We start from the raw sequence: 18,930 nt of genomic DNA on the forward strand, positions 1-18,930 counted from the left end.
TGGAAGACCAATTACTGGTAAGAAATCAAATCAGAAGATCCAATGTCTCAAAACCCTATGCATTTACAGTGACATAGAGCTTAGAGCATGGGATCAAACTTAAGGATTTTGCATTCTACGCATACATCGCTGTCCACCCGCATCTGCAATGTGTTCAGGAACACATTGAACAGGAAGACATGCAGGAAAAAAATTGAAGCAGGCACAACCATGACGACAGAAGCTTGGAAATTACTTAAACCTCTGTGAAACGCTCTATATCCCTTTCATTTTTGGAAACTGCATGATAGTTACCCTTTTGAACATGTTGTAATTGCAAGTCATAGCTGCCAGTGATTGATCAGTTGGGTAGGGTGAATTGCAGTGTGTATCAATGCCACTAGACAAGAGGCTCTTGCTGAAGAGAGTGAAACTTAGTTCTGCAAACAGAAGATTACTGGCATTAATTGAAGGCATGAATACAGCTGAAAAGTAAAATCTTATTAGCTGCATTAAGAATTAGCAGCATGGGACAAATTACCATTAACATTAAAAACTAAAATTGGTACTGCATTTGGGGTAATGATCCATTGATTGGCCTGAGGACATTGCTGGTGACGCTAATGTCTTTAAGCAGTGGTAAAAGGCAGCAGCCTGGGGCTTACAGCAAAGTGGCTTACCAACAACCACAGACATCCCTGATCCTCCCCCCTTGCTTATCTGCAGGATACAGCTGTTGCTGAAACCAAGTTAAATGTTCTCATCTTAGAGAAACAGATTGGCAGGGATACTGAAAATATAAAATCTATTCCCAACACACAGACCTCAAAGAAAAGCAAAACACAGCAGAGAGTGATATTTTTGCCCAGAAAGAACTCATGAAGGCCATACAGTCAACTTCTGAGTTGCTGACAAGTAAGCCTTTTTGATCTCCTGGTAATTTAAATAACTTTTCACAGTCTTCTCTAGAAGCACATTAAGCTTTTTCATTTTATGACACATTTATTGCAGATTAGTTACTCTCTGCTGCTTTTTTGCCATTGTAAAATCTAATGAGCGTAGAAACTAATGTAACATTTTGGAAATGAAACACCATGGGGCTGGAGACTGCAGGCGTTGTGATTCCATGTGTTAGCATCCTTTATTTACTTTATGCTTACCTCATTTTGTCCATTTTGCAGCAGGAAGAGTCAAGAGCTCACAAGTATGTATGCTGGGCTTCCCCCCTGATTCTGACAGTTCCTACTGCTGATTGACACCACTGTACAATCACAGTAACTCTATTTTTCTTATCTTGTCCCTACAGTCTTAATTATGTCAGACTGTAGCCTTGGGGTGTTTTCTCTTTTTTTTGTTTCCTCAGCCCTATTGTTAATGTGCAAGAAAGTCCTCAGAACTCTGTGGTAATATTCCATACAATAAAGGGACTGCAGTGTTACATTTTTAGCCTTGCTGCTGTTAGTCTGTACTTCTCTCTCCTACTTTATAGCTTTGTATGTAGTTATACAATAGAACATCTTATTGCAAGATGTTTTCACTGGAAAAGCATTCTTATTTATATAATATTTTGAGTTGTAAAACAATAAAGTCTGTAAAGTTCAAACTGTAAAGTTGACCTTCTTTTGTCTTGCATTACCATGGGTGTCATCATTTTGTTCCTTTAATCTCAGTCAGTCAATGGTGAGAGGAAGGACTGGGGTTTCATGAAACATTTCTTTCCTTACTGAACATAATATAGAAACACTTCATGTTTCTTCTTGGCTGGGAATGCCATGCCCACATGAGTGAGAAAGGCAGTTGTCTCTTCTGTCAGGAGTTCAGATCTATTTCTGTTATAGTTTTGGCATCAAAAGAAAATTGAGGAAAAAACACTCTTCTGTTTCATTACTTGCAAAGTAATCCAAATACTGTTAATGAGGAGAAGGTATGTATTAATTTGCTCACCAGTTTAGATTCTGTGTAGAAAATGCAGTTTAAAGAAAACATGAATTTTTGTTTTGTTTTCTCTATACACACAGAGCTTTCCTACAGCAACAGGCAAATTATGGTAATGTCTTAGAGGAACAAGCAGTGGTTGTGTGGTTACTGAGTGGGATCTTTGCCTGCAGTAAAATTTTACTTTACAAACTAAATGTGACAACAGAATTGCATGCATAAACGGTTCCTGGGAGCTGAGACCTATTTAAAACAAGCAGCCTGGTTACACTCTGCCCATGACTGGAAATCCTTTTAGATTCTGGAACTAGTCTTGACCTAGTCTTTGAATGCATGTGTTTCTTGAGCCTGCTGTGTGCAGTACTGAAGGCTTTCCTGCATGGCTCTCCACGGCCATACCATAGCTCATGTCCTTTAAGAATAAACTCATAAACCCATAGAAAAGATGGCACTTGACAAGTTTACCTTAAAGAGAATATATGCTCATTTGAACTGTGACCTTTTAAAGTTTCACAACCTGTGAATTTTTTTTGAGATGAACAAGAAAATTGTGCCAAAGAAGTTGATAATTGAGCTCAAAAGGGTTTAAACAAATAGAAAAATAGGGAAAAAAAGATGGTATTTCTGTGACATAGATTAAATGGGACTCAGTAGAGACAGGGAACTGACTCTGCCTAGCATGTGATGCTGCACCTGGAATGCTGTGTCTAGCTTAAAGCTCCCCAGTTTAAAGGAGATATCATTAAACCGGAGGCAATTAGAGAAAGACCATCATTTTGGGGTAGCTGGAGCTCTTGCTGTGTGAGGAGAGGCTGAGGGAGCTGAGGTTTTTCAGTGTGAAAAAGGAAATTGCTTCAGGGGTACCTGCCAGTATCCTCCAATGTCAGTGGGGCAGCATCTCTTCTCCATCAAGGTAGTGGAGTCAAGCTCTTCACAGTGATGCTTGGTAAGAGGGTGAGTGGTGATAGATATGAATTGAAACAAAAGTTTTAGACTGGATATAAAGAAAAATGTCTGAGATGACAGCCTCACTGGAGTCCTGGTAGACAATATCCACTGCTATCCCTGCATCTGCCAAGCTGGTCATTTCATTGCAGAGGTATCAAATTGGTTGAGCATGGCTTCCTGTTAGTGAATCCATGATGATTGCTTTTGATGGTTTTCTTGTCCTTAATGTGCCTTGAAATTATTTTCATGATTCATTTATCTATCTCTTTCCCAGGGACTGATGTGAGGCTGATTTCTGTAGTTCCCTGGGTATTCTTGAAGATAGGAGTGAGATTTGCTGGGTCTTCAAATGGCTATCCCAATCATCACTAGCATTCAAAGACTATTGAGTGACTTCACAATGACATCATCCAACTCCATCAGCACCTGCAGGGTGCATCCTGTCAGGTCCCATGGACCTACATGTGTCAGTTTTGCTTAAGTATTCTCTAATCTGATCTTCTTCCACCCAGGATAGGTTTTCCTTTCTCCAGATTTTCACGCTGCTTCTAGGACCTGGGATTCCTGAAGATTTGGCTTGATAGTGAAGACAGGCAAAGAAGCCGTTCAATACTTTAGCTTTTTCCACATTCTGTGTCACTGGTGCCCTATCTCATACACTGGGGCCCCGTTTCATGGGTGTGCATTTTCTGTAGCCTTCCTTTTGTTCCCTCCGTGTGTAAAGAAACACTTTTTATTGCTCTTGATGTCTCTCATCAGATTAAATTCTGGGTTTCAGCTTTCCTTTCACGTGTCTGCATGCTGGGACTTGGACTATATACCTTCCAGGTTACCTGTCCCTGCTTCCACCTATTTTATGCTTCTTTTTTATGTTTTAATTTGGTCAACAGCAACAGCAACACGTTCATCCATGCAGACCTCCTGGCATTCTTGAACATCTTCCTGCTTGTTGAGATGGACTGTTGTGGAACTTGAAGGTGATCCTTTAATATTCCTCAGCTTTCTTGGGTCCCTCTTCTCTCCAGGGTTTTATCTAATGGGACTCTTCCAAGCAGATATGTGAAGAGTCCCAAGTCTGCTTATCTGAAGTCCAGAACTGTGATCTTGCATTTTGCCCTCCAATCCCTTCACAATACTGAACTCTCCTATCCTGGTCACTGCAGCTAAGGTTGCCTTCTGCCTGCACAGTCCCAGAGTCTTCCCTTTTTTTGTGAGAGTGAGCAGAGCATCTCTTCTTACTGTTTTTCTCTGTCACTTGGAATGGGAAGTTGACACCGATGTTCTCCAAGATCCTCCTGCACTGTGTATGTCCCAAGTGGGTTGAAGTGTCCCCCAAGTCATCCAGGACTGTGAATATAAAGCTACTTCAAGCTTTGAGCAGGAAACTGGACTAGGAATTTCTCATGTTTTAACTGGATTATCCTATGATCCTGCGATGCTTGTACATTTCTTGGATTATCATATGGTCATTTGTGTTTCCTGTGGAGAGAGGTTGTTTATCTGCTAGAGGTGACTTCCTCTTAGGGCAGTATGCCATTTGTGTGGGGTTACTCACAGGTCAGGGTCTGTAAGTGCCCCTCAGGATGATTTGCAAATGAACTGTGTTTGCATGGCCACATTTTGGAGGTGGGAGGGGCTAAAGGGGAGGCTTCTGTGAGGAGTTACCAGCAGCTTCCCCCATGTCTGGCAGAGCCAATGCCAGCTGGCTCCAGGACAGACCCATTGCTGGCCAAGTCTGACCCAATTAGATATGGTGATAATGCCTCTGTGACAACATATTTAAGACTGGGTGTTTTAAAGGTATTGAGAGAACCTGAATGAGTATTAATACTTGTAGTAAAATAAGAGTTAATCTTTGGTATGAGTTGTGGGAGAGGTATGTAGATAATTGTTTTCTTTACATGCTGGAAAGAGGAAGGTTTTTTATATATTGCATAAAGTAGCTGTTCTCTGCATGGACTCTTAAGTTCTTCAACGAAGCAAATGATATATTCTAATGGGTTTCACTTGGTTGGAGCATTCTGCTTTATTTACTTATTTATTGTTGTTTGTTGACCATTGGAATATGCAGTTCCCCTTCCTGACTGTTTCCTGTGGATGAGGCCCACACTAGGATTAAACGATAGTTTTAACAGGCTGTTAGATGTTTGAAAATTTTGCATTTTGTTTACAGGCAGATAAAGAACCTGCTTACATTTGCGTTGTATATAATTTCTGGAGCAGCTGTTTATGCCAATAAATCAATTGAGATTCCTGCTGTAGTTATCTAATGGCACCTAATTGAAAGCTTTCATCTGATTCCACCTGTTTTCAGTAGATAATTTCCTCATAGAGTAAATGTTTTTCTCCATTTCCACTGTTAGGTATAAAACAAGAGAAGTCATCAATGAATCACAAAAAAATGTCAAGAGAAAGAAATTAGCTACTATTGGGCATTAGGAATGTAGAGAGTTTGGTAAGAAAAGCTTCTTGGGGAAGATCAAGGCATTTCTCTGGTCCTCTCAGCTCACACCTGTGCTGGAGGTTTCACTCAGTAACGCATCAGTTCTTGCTTCTATTTCCTTGAACAGCTTGATGAAAGACAAACAGTTAGGGCAGCCAAGAGAAATAAATTTCATTACATCATTCTCGGGTGTATATGTTTAAGTTAATTAGTAATGCTCAATTTTATTTCTTTGTTCTCTAATCTGTCTAAACTATGTTACAGGCTCCACTGATCTGTGAAGACTAAATAATGTGCAGGCTTCTACACAGTATTTTCTGACTAGGAAGAAAAAGCTCTTGTTTATTTCTCTTAACCTTTGTTGAGGAACCTTAACCATGGGAATAAAATAGGAAACAGGTCTGGTACAGAACTAAATGTTTACTGATGTGTTTTTAAACAAGTGAAGTGTACTGGCACTGTCAGGTGAAGACAGTGTAAACATTGCTGCAGAGTTTTAATTGTGTACTGACTAAGAAGTGGATCTTTTTTTCCCAACTGTGTAATATGTCTGATGATTAATCTAGTATCCATTAGGAGTGCAAGACATCAGTGCTATGCACAATAAGTTCTTTCATCCCCAGGCCAAGAACCATTTTGCAGTCATAATGCAAGGATGCCTACAGATCTGTGTGGGTGTACATAAACTCTAACCTGAACATCTTGTAGTGTTCTCGAGTGGGAGGGTAATTTCGCCTCTTCATTGATTTTACTGATGTCTCTTATGAGCGAGTAGTGCCGTTTCCCTCACCTGTGATGAATTGTGTGTGCTACACAATGTGGGCTATTGCTCACCAGAGGATTAAGCAGGAGCAACAAACCTGCTTTATTTTCTTCATCAGTGGAAGACAATTGCGTCATCATGTTCAATTGTAACATATTGATACAGAAAAGAAGACTTCCAGTTTTTCTAGGGGAGACTGCCTCGGCTGACAAAAATGCTTACATTGCATCTGGATTGTTTACAAAAAATGGCTACATTACTTATACTGAAATCTTCTAAAGCAAATAAATTTTATGAGTAGTCTCAGCACAGTTAAATTAAGCTGTCCTAAGTACCTGCAGTAACCATGGAATTTAAAAGTCTGTATTACTGCAGCAGTTCTTTGTCTGGGATATGGTACGTACTGTACTTGGATTTTAATGGAGCCATTTATACAGATTTTATACTTTCTCATAAAACTCCTCAAGGTGAATGAAAACAAGCGTGGGCTAAATGTTTTCACTTCTCAATGCTCTTTCTGTTACAGAATCTTGCTGGCTTTATTAATTGCTAACTTATGCTGTTTCTTTGTCTTCTAGAATGTCGGGTGGTGAAATCCACTTCCTATACTAAAATAGCTTCGAGTTCACGTAGGAGCACCACCAAGAGCCCAGGCCCATCCCGACGCAGCAAGTCTCCTGCTTCTACTAGCTCAGGTAAAGCAAGCAAACAGTCTTTCTTAGCAGCAGCAACCATTCTGTTCCAATAGAGTGGGCAATGCACTTAAAATTCCACATTTCTGAGGAAAAACATGGAATGTATAAAATAGTTGATACTAAAAATTCGTGTGTTTTCTCAGTGACATCTGAGGTCAAGTGTCTTCCCAATACAAAATGAGGCTTCAGCATCTTATAAATCATACTCTGGCATTACAGTGGTTCAATTCACTTTATTTTTTCATGCATGTTTTTGCTTCCAATACCTAAACACGGAGGAAAAAAGATGTATGGTAGTCTTTGTACTAGGAACTGAATGAGAACAATCCAGAAAGTAGCCCAAGTTATGCAGCATAAGATCTGTGTTGCTGAAAGGGTAATTTTACAATCTTTTGAAATTTTGTTTCTGAGGGAGTGAGGAAAGGATTTATTAAAGATCATGAGGATATTGAGAAAACAAGGGCAGGGCAGAGAAAGAATGCAGTTACAGATGTGAATGTGAGGTGCAAGATAGCTGAGGAAGAAATGTCAGAATTGACCTAACAAACCAGCGATACAGGCTGGAGCAGACACAGCAAAAAGCTTTCGAAAGTTCTGCCTGAAGGGCCTTGCTTTGGCTGCCTTTGCAGTAGCTCCCATTAGATAGCTGATGAGTAGTTCACCCCTGCAGTTTTTCCCAAGCAGAAAAAATAAATAAACAAAAAAGTGCATTAGATTGCCAGTACTGGTGCCTGAAGGTACGAATAATCCTTGGTGTGAGCCATTTGAGTAGACCCATTCAAGCATTTGCAGCATTGCAAGAAGCAAACATTAGAGCAGTCTGGAAGCCACCTCCCTTTTTGCCTCAGTCTTCTGCCAAGAGGAAAGCAAATGGCATCCTGAAACCTGCATCCAGCACCATAAGGTCTCTGTGGGGAAGTGGTGATCAGAGGGGCCAAGGCTGGTTTCAAAGAGGGTAGAGATAGACCAACTGGAACTTTTTTTTTCTTTTACAAAAAGACAAAGATGAGAAAAAAAGATCTTGCTCTGGGAAGGAGGAAAGTGGGAGAAACACAATGAGGGACAGAGGTGTAGATGTAGGTAGCAGGGCTGGGAGATAACTTGCCTCCTACACATCCTAGAGAACAGCTGAGATACACAAACCTGAATAGAGGTATTGAGATAAAATATCAGTTGTGAGGAACAAGTCCAGAGTAGCTCTTTCATAAAAATGTTAAGTTACTTTCTTTGTAGCTAGGTGGAACAGAGTTAAATTTAACTTAAAGGGAGGTCCTGTTTGGTGTGTGAAGGTTACAGACTCTGAGGTTTTTTTCCTAATGAATTTGTGAGTAGAGGTAATGAACATTGAACTGTGTATGCTCATTTCTATGTGAAATAAGTGAATAATACCAAATCTATGGGATTTCTATGGGACTAGCAACATTTTTTCTGTGTTGAATATCTGATACCATGTTAGTTTTGGTCCTGAAAGAAATAGTACTGTTTTTACTTAAAGGTGCCGGGGAAGTGTAGGTGAGGAAATCTTAGCTTCTTGCAGTCCACTTCTGTAAATGTCTGAGCAGAATATATTACATACTTCAAAAGATCAAGAGATTATTTTACAGCCTATAGAAAAATGGGAATGTTTTTATACAACAACAATAATTAATATATCATTACATTCATAGCAAGAAATGAAACAGTGTAGTGAAAATATTAAAAATGCAAACTATTTTGGATGGTGCTGTGCTGATGACAGATGTAGCCATCTTAAACATTTCTTAGGTGAAAATATATTTAGAGGAAGTAGGCACATGTTAGTTTGTCACCAGTGGCATTTCTTCAGGGTTCAGGTCTAGGACCAGTTTTGTTCAATATTTTTAATAATGTTCTGGATAGAGGAGGTGAAAGCACCAGTAAAAATTTTGGGATGGTAACAAACTTGGAGGTGCTAATGACTCTGAAGAAACAAGATGCTTTGCAAAGGGATCTAGATAGATTGGAGCATTGGGCAATGATTAATGGGATGGAGTTTAAGAAGAACAAATACCAAATTCTGCACCTGGGATGGAGTAATGCCAGGCACGAGTGTAAGCTGGGAGAGGAGTGGCTGGAGAGCAGCTGTACAGAAGGGATCTGGGAATGCTGGTTGGCAGCTGGCTCGTTACAAGTCAGGGATGTGCCCTGATAACCAGGAGAGCATACTGCAGCCTAGGGTGTGTCAAACACAGCACCACCAGCCAGGTGAAAGAGGGGATCATCAGGATGTGTTCAGTGTTGGGGTGGCCTCACCTTGAGCACTGTGTACAGTTGTGGGCACCACAGTTTACGAATGATGGGAAGATGTCCAGAAGTGGGCAACAAAACTGATGAAGGGGCTGGAAGGTATGTCCTATAGGGAGCAGCTAAGGACTTTGGGCTTGTCTTGTTGTGAGGAAAGGGCTGAGGAATGACTTGATTGCTTTCTATGGCTTCCTGAGGAGGAGATGTGGAGATGAAGGTGCTGAGCTCTTCTTTCTGGTATCCAGTGAAAAGGCACATTGGAATAGTTCAAAGCTGTAGGGAAGGTTTAGACTGGATATTGGGGAAGCATTTCTTTTTGAGAGCTTTATCAAGCATTGGAACAGTCTGCCCAGGGAAGTGGTTGAGTCAGCATCCGTGGAGATATTTAAAAGATTTGTAGACATGGCACTGAGGGACATGGTTTAGTGGTAGACTTGGCAATGCTGGATTAACAGTTGGATTTGATGATCCTAAAGGTCTTCTCTGGTCCAAACTACTCAATGATTCTATAGCTAGGAAGCATTCCTTTACCAAGAAATACTGTGTGGTTGCTTGGATGACAGGTGCTCACCAAAGCCACTCTATTGTGAAGCTCCACTTCTCATGCTGAAGTTTTGATCAGCCCTGAGTTGGTCAGGCAGTTGGACTAGATGGTTGTTGTAGGAACCTTCCAATGGAACTATTCTATTTTATTCTATTCTATTGTGTTCTGTCCTATTTGAATTTAAATTTGTTAAGCTTAAAAAGGATAAACAATTGGAAGTGTTTCTATAGAATTTATTTTTAGTGAGGGGAACAGCTCTGATTTGGCTATATCTTTGCTGTTTGCTTTTTTCAAGTAGGTCAAATTTTGTGAATGGTACAATAAGCCTATTTCTAACCTTACATACACAAGTACTTAGATCAGTATTACTTTCAAACAAGGAAACAATATTGTACTAAGCACTTGCTATCAAAATTGTTATTAAATCACACAGAGCTAAAACCAGTCAATGATATTTTAAAATGCTATTTTATATTAGACATTGCATTTTAAAAAAACAGTCATAGAAAGAAAGAGGACAATGACTCTTAGATGGTTTTAGAAAAAACCCAACATTCTCCCATGAAATACAGAATGGAGAGATTTCACTTTTCTGCCACCCAGCAAGCATAAAATTGCTGCTTGTTTCTTGGAATCCTGTGTACCTGTGACAGAAGCAGAAGGGAGAAATTGCCATCTAGCACACATATGAGCTGATAATTTTTCCATGAGGTCTACATTAAATATCTCAGTACTAGAGAAGCTCCTGAATGACTTGTGCATAGCTGGAAGTTATGCTTTTGTTGTCGTGTTTTTACTGCTAAGTGTATGTACATGTGTTTTTATTGTATGTTTTTAAACTGCTTTCAGTTAAACTTTAAACTACTTTTAGGGATTTTTCTTTCATTAGCTATAAACAGGGAAAATAAGAAGAAGAGTAGATTCTTTGTTCTGATCAAAGACAATACATACATATTACAAAAAGTTAAAGGTGTATCATTTTCTGAAGAGTTTTGTCTCAGAACAAAGTTGGAAGAAGTAGGGATAAAGGGAAACAGAAAGCAACTTGGTAGTGTACCCTTGACAAAAAGCTGAGAGAGGTGAATGGAAAAGAGCATGTTGCTAATTAGAAAGAATTCAATTCCTTTTGTTTCTTTTTGATTCTTGCTGCATTTTGAGAAGTCTGCACATTCTAATTGCACAAAAGGATCATATTTCTGCTTCATACTTAAATTAATGTTCATATCAAGAAAAAGAGAAGTCTGCACATTCTAATTGCACAAAAGGATCATATTTCTGCTTCAGACTTAAATTAATGTTCATATCAAGAAAATACACATGGATAATTACATGGGCCAAAAAAGGAAAGTTCCATAGACAAAGACTATGTTAAAAAATATTCAAATCTCAAAGTTAGATATTAAAACTGGTAAAGTTGTCGAATGAAGAGATATCCTTGAGTTAACTTTTATTCTTTTGTGTATGCATCTGTAGTATGGTGTAGTCTTTAATGCAGGTATTCAACAGCATAGCTGATTTAGATTCATCATTTTTAGAGTTAATGAAGGCAAAGTGTTGGGCCATTTTCCCATTATTAGAGAAATAAATGTATAAACAAGGCTAAGACATGTAGACAATCTATTCTGGTTTAGGCACTTAGATGCCATCCTCAACAACTGTTTCCCTTCTTTGACACAGAACTTCAGGTAGTCAATGAATTAAGCCAGACTTTGGCTTGCACTAGCAATTTATAAATTGGATGAAGTCCATGAGTTCCTTTTTCTGAGCAAATGGTAGTTTGGGGTGATAAACTTTCCCAAATTCATCCCAATAGCTTCTGAAGTTGCTTACAGAAATCAAAGGACTTATGTGGAGGGATTGGTCATTTGTTGCTTTTCTGGTTCTTGTTTTTGCATCTATACGTCTGGAACAACAATATTTTACCAAAACCGGTGCTTTGAAGATAAACTCAGTAATGTTAAATTATTTTTGAGGAAATTCTGCTTGAAGGCCCTTGCTTTCCATTTCAGTTTCACCTTGTTGTAGTGACCGTTGACCCTGTGAGGAGCAGGCAAAGGACCCTAAATGTCCCCTCTCCCTGGGGAGCCATCACCCACTGTCCTGGAGAACCATCTCCCTCATTGTCTCATCTGCTACTGGAGAAAAAGGACTCTTAATGACAATTTCAATGCTCTTAGATGATTTTCACCCTTTGCAGGTGCCTTTTGCCCTCTGTTGCCCCTAAAGACAGCCTCCTTGGCTGAAAGTTCTGCACAGAACCTATCATAACAGCACTTTCAGGCTTTGCAGATACATGGCTATGGGAATAACATCATGGGAATAACAGGATGAAAAACACCATCTCACAGGTTCTAGAACACACTGCAATGGCAGCACAGGGCTAAGTGGGGAATCTGTGATGGGAAATCAGGCTGCAGGGTTGCAGGGAAAGACCCTTAATGAAACCAGAGGCTACAAAAGTGATCAGGGCCACAAAGGTTCAAATCTGTGCCCTGGTTAGCTGAGGGCACAATAAAAGGTATCCGTCTGTGAGAAACACACACTCCCTGTTGTTTTTTGAGCTATGCAATCTGCGGTGAGCAAAAGGACTGCATCTGCCTTTACACCTTTTTTTGTGCATATTTCAAAGGCATGTATGCCTTTACATAGGTGGTGTTCACCTTTTTTCCATCCTTGTTTTTTCACTTTATTTTTTTTTTGTAACAGAGCATATGTTTAATGTACTTATATTTTCCTGATAGGTTCCCTGGCTCCTGAGAACAGATGCATCCTATTTTTATATAAAAACACAGAATAATGTTTTCTTCCAAGAGTACAAGTAAGCTAGGAAGATCTGTGTAAGGGCTGACTTCTCAGTCATTATGTTTTCTTCAGTTTGTTATTTACATCTGACAGTGTTTCAAAACAGTACCACCAGACAGAAATCTCTCTGCAGGAGGTTTGCTTTCTGGCTTTTTACAAATCCATTTGAGGTATTGTCTGCTTCAAAAGGTTTTCAGTCTAAATAGAGAAGAGAAGCATGGAACAAGGCAAAGAAGAGAAGCAGAGAAAAGATAGTGTGACCTCCTGAGTAGGCAGAAGGCTGATGTCTGATTCCAAGTGCAATAGATTATCCTACCTCTATTTAATTTTTCTGATGTCTTCTTAAAGCCTGTAAATCACTTTGATGTGGTTTTGTTGGCATCAAATAATATTTGGGAAAGGGCATAATAAAAGAGACACTTAATTTTGGTGAGCCTGGGTATCAGCCCATTGCTGGTGACCAAAAATTATGAATGTCTGATGGCTATTCAGTAGCTGGTGGCTTCTGTCCAGCTGCCATTTAACACCATTGGTGGCAGCTTCAGTGTGAGTGAAGAGGTAGTAGATTCAAAGAAAGCAGCAACACTTACATCTTCATCATCGTTATTTTTAATCAAATCAAGAGCAGCATGAGATGACTGGAATTACTGTACCTTTGGTCCGTTAAATTAAGGAAAGATGCTGCATTTGCGTGAACTCTGGTTTACTTCCTGAAATTCCAGTTCTAATTTTCAGGGCTTACTCTCAACAAAAGTAGCTACTTTTTTTTTTTCAGTTTGAGCACCTTCTTCAAAATTGTTTCCTTCTCACTTTTTCTCCCTTCCTGTTTCCCTCAAGTTATCACTCAGAATATGTCAAATGCTTGAAATCTTATTTTCAATATCAATTCAGGTGTTAAAGTTTGGTTTTAAAAAGTTATTTAGGAGTTTGGGTTATTCAGTGTGACAGGTGACTATTTCAAGAATACCTGGTTTGATATGTACCTACTCCAAATGACAAAGGGAACGTCATTCAACGAGGAATGGATGGAGTAGGTCATGTTACCAAAGACTATGTGAGGGTTCTTTCTTAAATTGTACCTGGGTAAAGAAATTGTGAAACTGCATATTAAATTAAAGCCTAATCAAAACTCTAGATGCTGCCTAAAGAAAAAAGTGGATACGGAAATAGGATCTTATGAAAGCCTTCCCTAGGTCAGATGCTTGTGCTTGTCTCTGCTTTTTTTTTTTAAAAAAAAAAAAAAGAAGTAGAGGTGTTTCTCTTCAATAGGGTATGTTTTCATTTAGTCTGGTAGTTCAACCTTAGGCTCTTATCCAGAAGCAGCCCTCCTTCAACCACCTGACTCCAGAAGGTCTTTTGTATCCCAAAGGAAAAAGCATGATGTACCATACTGCCATTATTCACACTGTTACAGGTACTCAGCTGACTGATTTTATAATAAATATGCTGAAGCAAAATTTTCCTAAAGCCAAGAGCACATACCCATGGGAGTGATGGAGTCATCCTGTGGACCCAGGGATTTCCAGATTATTTTTGCTTTGATCTTGGCTTCTTTTTAATTTTTTATTTATGATGTTTGTCTTTGATAGTAATCAGTGAAAACTTAATTTTCATAATTATATACGCAGTAACAAAAACAAGGGTTGGTAAGAGAAGTAGATTTCGTTATGTTGAGAAGTTTAACCCTCTTAAAGGATGAAAAGTTAGATGCTAAATGAAGGAACGTGCTCAGAAATTGTACTCTGTTCAAACAGACTGATTTGAGAATCCTAGTCTTTCTAGTTAGGCAAAACAGTCCAAAAGACAGATTTTCATTAAATCTTATGTGCACAAAGATGTTCTCCTGATTAGGTACTACATTAAATTAGCAGACAGTTTCATAGATATCAGCTGAAGTGGGGAGGAAAAAAACCCCAAGAGGCACTCAGCTTCTGAGACTAGAGATAAAAACAAATACTGGTGGGTACCAGGGAACTGCATGTTCCAGGCAGTCCCCTTTCTTCTGACATATAAGATATGCCTTCAGTATCTGTGTGTCTGCAGCACTTCTCTGCTTGCTAGTGCAGACATAGGTGACTTTGGGTTGAGGTGGAAGTGCCTGTGTGGGGTTTACAGGCCCTGCTGAGCTCTGCACAGCTTGGGCTAGACTGTGTGGCTACCGTGGGTACCAGTGACTAACAAGGACTGGTATATTGGTGCCTGCTGGGATGCGGAATGCATACGTGACCTGTAGGGGATCCTTTCTGCTGACATTTCTGATCTGTTAATCTGTTGATCAGGTGAAAGTTCTGTGTAGGTCTGTCAGGCCTTGTCTTCAGTGGCAAAGGGATGTTCTACTTTTATCTGCTTAACTTTTTGACATAAACTCTACAAAAGATTGAAAATAAAAAGGACAGTTTAGCACCAGTTGAAATGAATGCAGTATTGGTATCTGGGCTTTTTTTCTCAACCAACTGCATGCTAAGGTAGAACCTCTAAAGCCTTGTCTTCACTAGGGAGTCATACTGAGGGCACTTGCCTAATGTGGTGCTCTGTGCACACTCAGTCTTTTGTCTTGTTAAGACAAAAATGTCAAGATGTACAAAAGTAAAATACAAAAGCAGAATGAACAAAAAGGCAAGATATGGTTTATTTCATAACTATCTTCTAACTACATAATCTTATCGAGACAAAAATTTTGTTTTGGAAAGGACAGTGAAAAACTACAGAAGTAATTGCAGCAAGGTCAAATAGTAATCTCACATTATCTCCTAACAGTTGCTGAATATGACCTACACATGTTGTGACTTGTGCAAATCATTTTTTCGCTGAACTTTCCTATTCATAAGTTGTGGCTGCAAAAAAAACCTGCACTGTTCTTTTCCTTTAGTGTCCTCTTTCTTCTTCACACACACTTTTGTGTTTGGCAAACCACTTTTTTAAACACACCAAGTTGTCTCTATTTGTTTTATAAAGTACAATATGCTTGCACATCCACAGGCAACTCTATAGAAGACTGATTTTACTACACTGCAGTGGTATTTGTGGCTTCTCAGACTGGCACTCAATGCTTTAATGAATTTTTTCTTGCTTTTTTTTTCTATTACTTAATGAAAATATACCCTATCAAAGTTTATTTTTTTGAATGCCATCAAAGTACTTTTTACTTGCAGCATTTTCATTAGTTTATTATCATAGTATTATTCATAAATATTATCATATTTATTATTTATATTGTCATATGAAAAGCTATTTTGCATTTATCTCAGTAGATGCTGGTATCCAGCTTTAGTGTTCTATTTTATGGGTTTTTCCATCCTCATGTGTGTGCCAGGTGCTGGAAAAGCAAGTACAAATACAGGTTCTGGCTCTGTTGCACATTCTTAGCAAGAGAGGACAGTGAGGAAAGGAGTTCACAGCCAAGCAGTTGCATACATCTGCTCTGAGCAGCCACAATAATTTTGGTATTGTTACAGCTTTTTGATACATATTTCACTGGTGAAATTTTGAACTGATAAATCTTCTTCTCAAGGTGACGGGAGGGCGCTGTGTTAAGCTGAATCTATGACCCTTGCCATTTTATGAATAAAAGTGACAAGAAGCCTCTTGCCTCACTCAATAAAATGATCAATCACAACAGTGATTTACCAATTTCCTATGTCTTTATCTACATCAAGGTTCCCTCTAGGAACATATGCTGTATCAGTCAGTGAGAAATGCAGAGCAGATACTGGATAGAAATGTAGTTTCCAACAAAAATACATTCCATCTAGAAATGGATTTTAGGGCAATTTAGTGATCAGGAATGCAGTATTATTATTAAATCTTATAGCTTTTATTCACATATTTGTTGACATGTTTTCTGGTAATGAGCAGCTTATGTAAGAGTGGTGTAATAATTGTAAATGGAGTTCAGGAAGGGGGTCAGAATCACTGCAGTCTCTTCCTGCTACACAGCACCTAATATCACCTCTATTTGCAAATTCAGTCCAATGACTCATAAGCGCAGGAAGCCATAAACAAAAAGCTATAAAAGGAGGGCCCCTGGAATGTACTGGGAAAGTATCAGAAATTACCATTTCTGTCCTGTTGCAACGTCTGTCTTAAGGATTATATTAATAATATCAGTACTAAGAATAACGTAATAACAATAATAGCAGTATATATCTCTAGGTATGGAGAGCATCCAGAAGGATTAATCTTGTGTAGCTTTGGAAGTTTACACTGCAATGGAGGCTCCTAGTAGATTGTTCATCAGGTCAGGTTTAGATGATAGCTTCAGGATGATACAACTTCTGTTGGGACAGCAACTTGGTTAAAATAAAGTCTAGAAAACTACTTCAGATGTACAAGCCAATACAACAGCTAAGTGAAGATTGGTAAAAGGAATCTCATCTCCAGAGCTAATTGCCATCTCTGGAGTTTCCTTATCAGCTCTCTATAGGGAGTCCTTGTGAGCTCTCAAAAATCCTGGTACATGTTTTATGTACAGGCACCTTTGTATTTTGGATATGGGTAAGGAGGTGAGAAAACTTCATTTAAATCTGCTGAGGGCCTCAATTCATTAATTGCACTCTCAATTTCACATATTACATGGTCAAAATAAGCACAACTACCATAATTTTCCTTTTTAAAGGCACGGTTGAAGAGATCATTCAAGCTTAGTTTAAACACTCTGGATACTCTGATAGTGACAAGTAAGAAATTTTTAGGATTTATGGTAATACTGTGTTTTCTCATCCTAAATAGATACTCATTAACATAATATACATCAATACAGAAATATGTTGACAGTTAAATACACTATTGCTACTGTTTGTCTGGTTCCACTTGGTAGCCTCAAATTTTTGTCTTCAGGACAGTCATTGCTATAGTAATTCTAAAAAAAGCTATTGTTGGAAGTTATGAGAAAGGAGTCAATCTATTAAGAACAGGAACCAGTGCCTAGTGCTACAAGGTGTATTGAAATGTATCTGTTATCTTCAATTTGGTTATGATAATAAGACCTAAGAGTATCTTCTTGGTTTAAAGAGAGGGCAGAGCACTAGACCTGTTATTCAGCAGTCTACAGGACTAGCTCTGTGTGAATAGTAGGAGTTTAATGTTGGTTTCCAAATTATGACATAGGTGTTTAGAAGATACATTTTATACATTTATACATTTTATACATTTATACATTTTATTTTACAACTTTACAAGTTTGAGATTCTGATTTTAATTCATCTCATCTTGCTCTTTTCCTAAATTATTTCAGTGATATCAGTAATAAAACTTGATTTTAGTCACCATTGGACAGATCTGTGGCTGTTTTGCTGAATAGTGTATGGACATACACAAGCATGTGTGTTTCCCTACACTTACTACAATATTTGAATGAGTGCTGATATGTGCAAATCATTGTCCTCTGTATAAAGATACTTAGAAGCCTGGATGAGTGGAATGTTTTTCTATAAAACCAGCCTATTTAAATCCAATTACAGCATCTTGTTGTTTCTATAGTTATGAAAATATATTGCACCTGTACTCTAAACAATGCCTTGCACAAAGTGATGTTGAGATTGGATCACTCATAGCACCTAAGCACTATTAAGTGATGGTCCTTTATCATGCAGTATAATGTGTTTTATTGATGTGTGTGGTGTGGTAGGTATACATATTTCTTCATTGTAATGTGTGGGCCCAGTATTAGCCAGTAAGAACAATGCATTATGCAAAAAGTAAGAAGAATCTCTTAAAAATGCCTACTGTATTATCCAAAGGAATTAGCATTTGCTAGATTGCCAGTCAGCCAAGTTTTTACAAGAGTTATTGTCATTTTGATTTTCGGATGAGTCACTTGCTACATTGCCCCCAAAGGCACCTCATTATGATTCAGTGCACAGCATATAAAATTGCTCAGGCTTTCGGGGCTCCATGGAAAGCGAGTGGGGGTTGCGGTGGCTCAGCAGCGTTGTGAAACAGCAGCATTATGCTTAATTGACACCTTTGATGTAGCCCTAAGACAGCACCTGCACCTCCCACTGCTGCTCTGAAGACGTCAGCCTTACGCAGAAAAGGCTTCTGCTTATGAATCCTGCATCGCATTCAGCTCACTCTGTGAGCAGCCCCAGCTATCCTTAACTAATCCCATTGCTTCTCAGTTTGGCTACAGCTTGGCTTAGTACAGAGCAGGAATTTTGCTGCTTGCTCTTATCAGGTTAAACAGTCAGATTTTGTCCATGTTAGAACTCATAGAAGGTAAGTCAAATACCTTGTTGATATCCTTAGTATGTAGATATTCTCCTAAGATTCAGAATCTAGGAATCTGATTGTTCTTTTTATCCTAGCACTTACAAATGTAGACTCTGATAGAACAGTTGCTTGTTAAAGAGTATTTACATGTATATGTGATACATGCTTTGTAGTGTTTCTGTCAGTGTGAATATTATTGATAGCCTCTCATGTGATTACTTTGTAGTAGAATTCTGTCCTCTGCTGGCATTGTTTTGTTAATTTATTGGATAATGTCATGTGCATGTGAAGATGCTTCTATAAAGATAGGCACTGGCATATGTGAAGAAACTTGCTTATTTGAGAGAGT

At 38.7% G+C, this 18,930-nt stretch overlaps 1 protein-coding gene across 5 annotated transcripts in view; it reads left to right on the plus strand.

The window, feature by feature from the left end:
* DCLK1 (doublecortin like kinase 1) overlaps positions 1–18,930 on the plus strand; it is a 235,429-nt gene that overhangs the window by 147,504 nt on the left and 68,995 nt on the right. For 4 of the 5 annotated variants that reach the window (XM_036396137.2, XM_036395978.2, XM_036395891.2 and 1 more), the window contains exon 5: positions 6,647–6,763. In XM_036396137.2, the coding sequence (XP_036252030.1) occupies positions 6,647–6,763 (117 nt within the window). Of the gene's footprint in view, positions 1–6,646; positions 6,764–18,447; positions 18,588–18,930 lie in introns of those variants that run through there. The other variant, XM_036396049.2, reaches the window with a different exon arrangement.

The sequence above is a fragment of the Molothrus ater genome, chromosome 2 (assembly GCF_012460135.2).
Source record: "Molothrus ater isolate BHLD 08-10-18 breed brown headed cowbird chromosome 2, BPBGC_Mater_1.1, whole genome shotgun sequence".
Lineage (NCBI taxonomy): Eukaryota > Metazoa > Chordata > Aves > Passeriformes > Icteridae > Molothrus > Molothrus ater.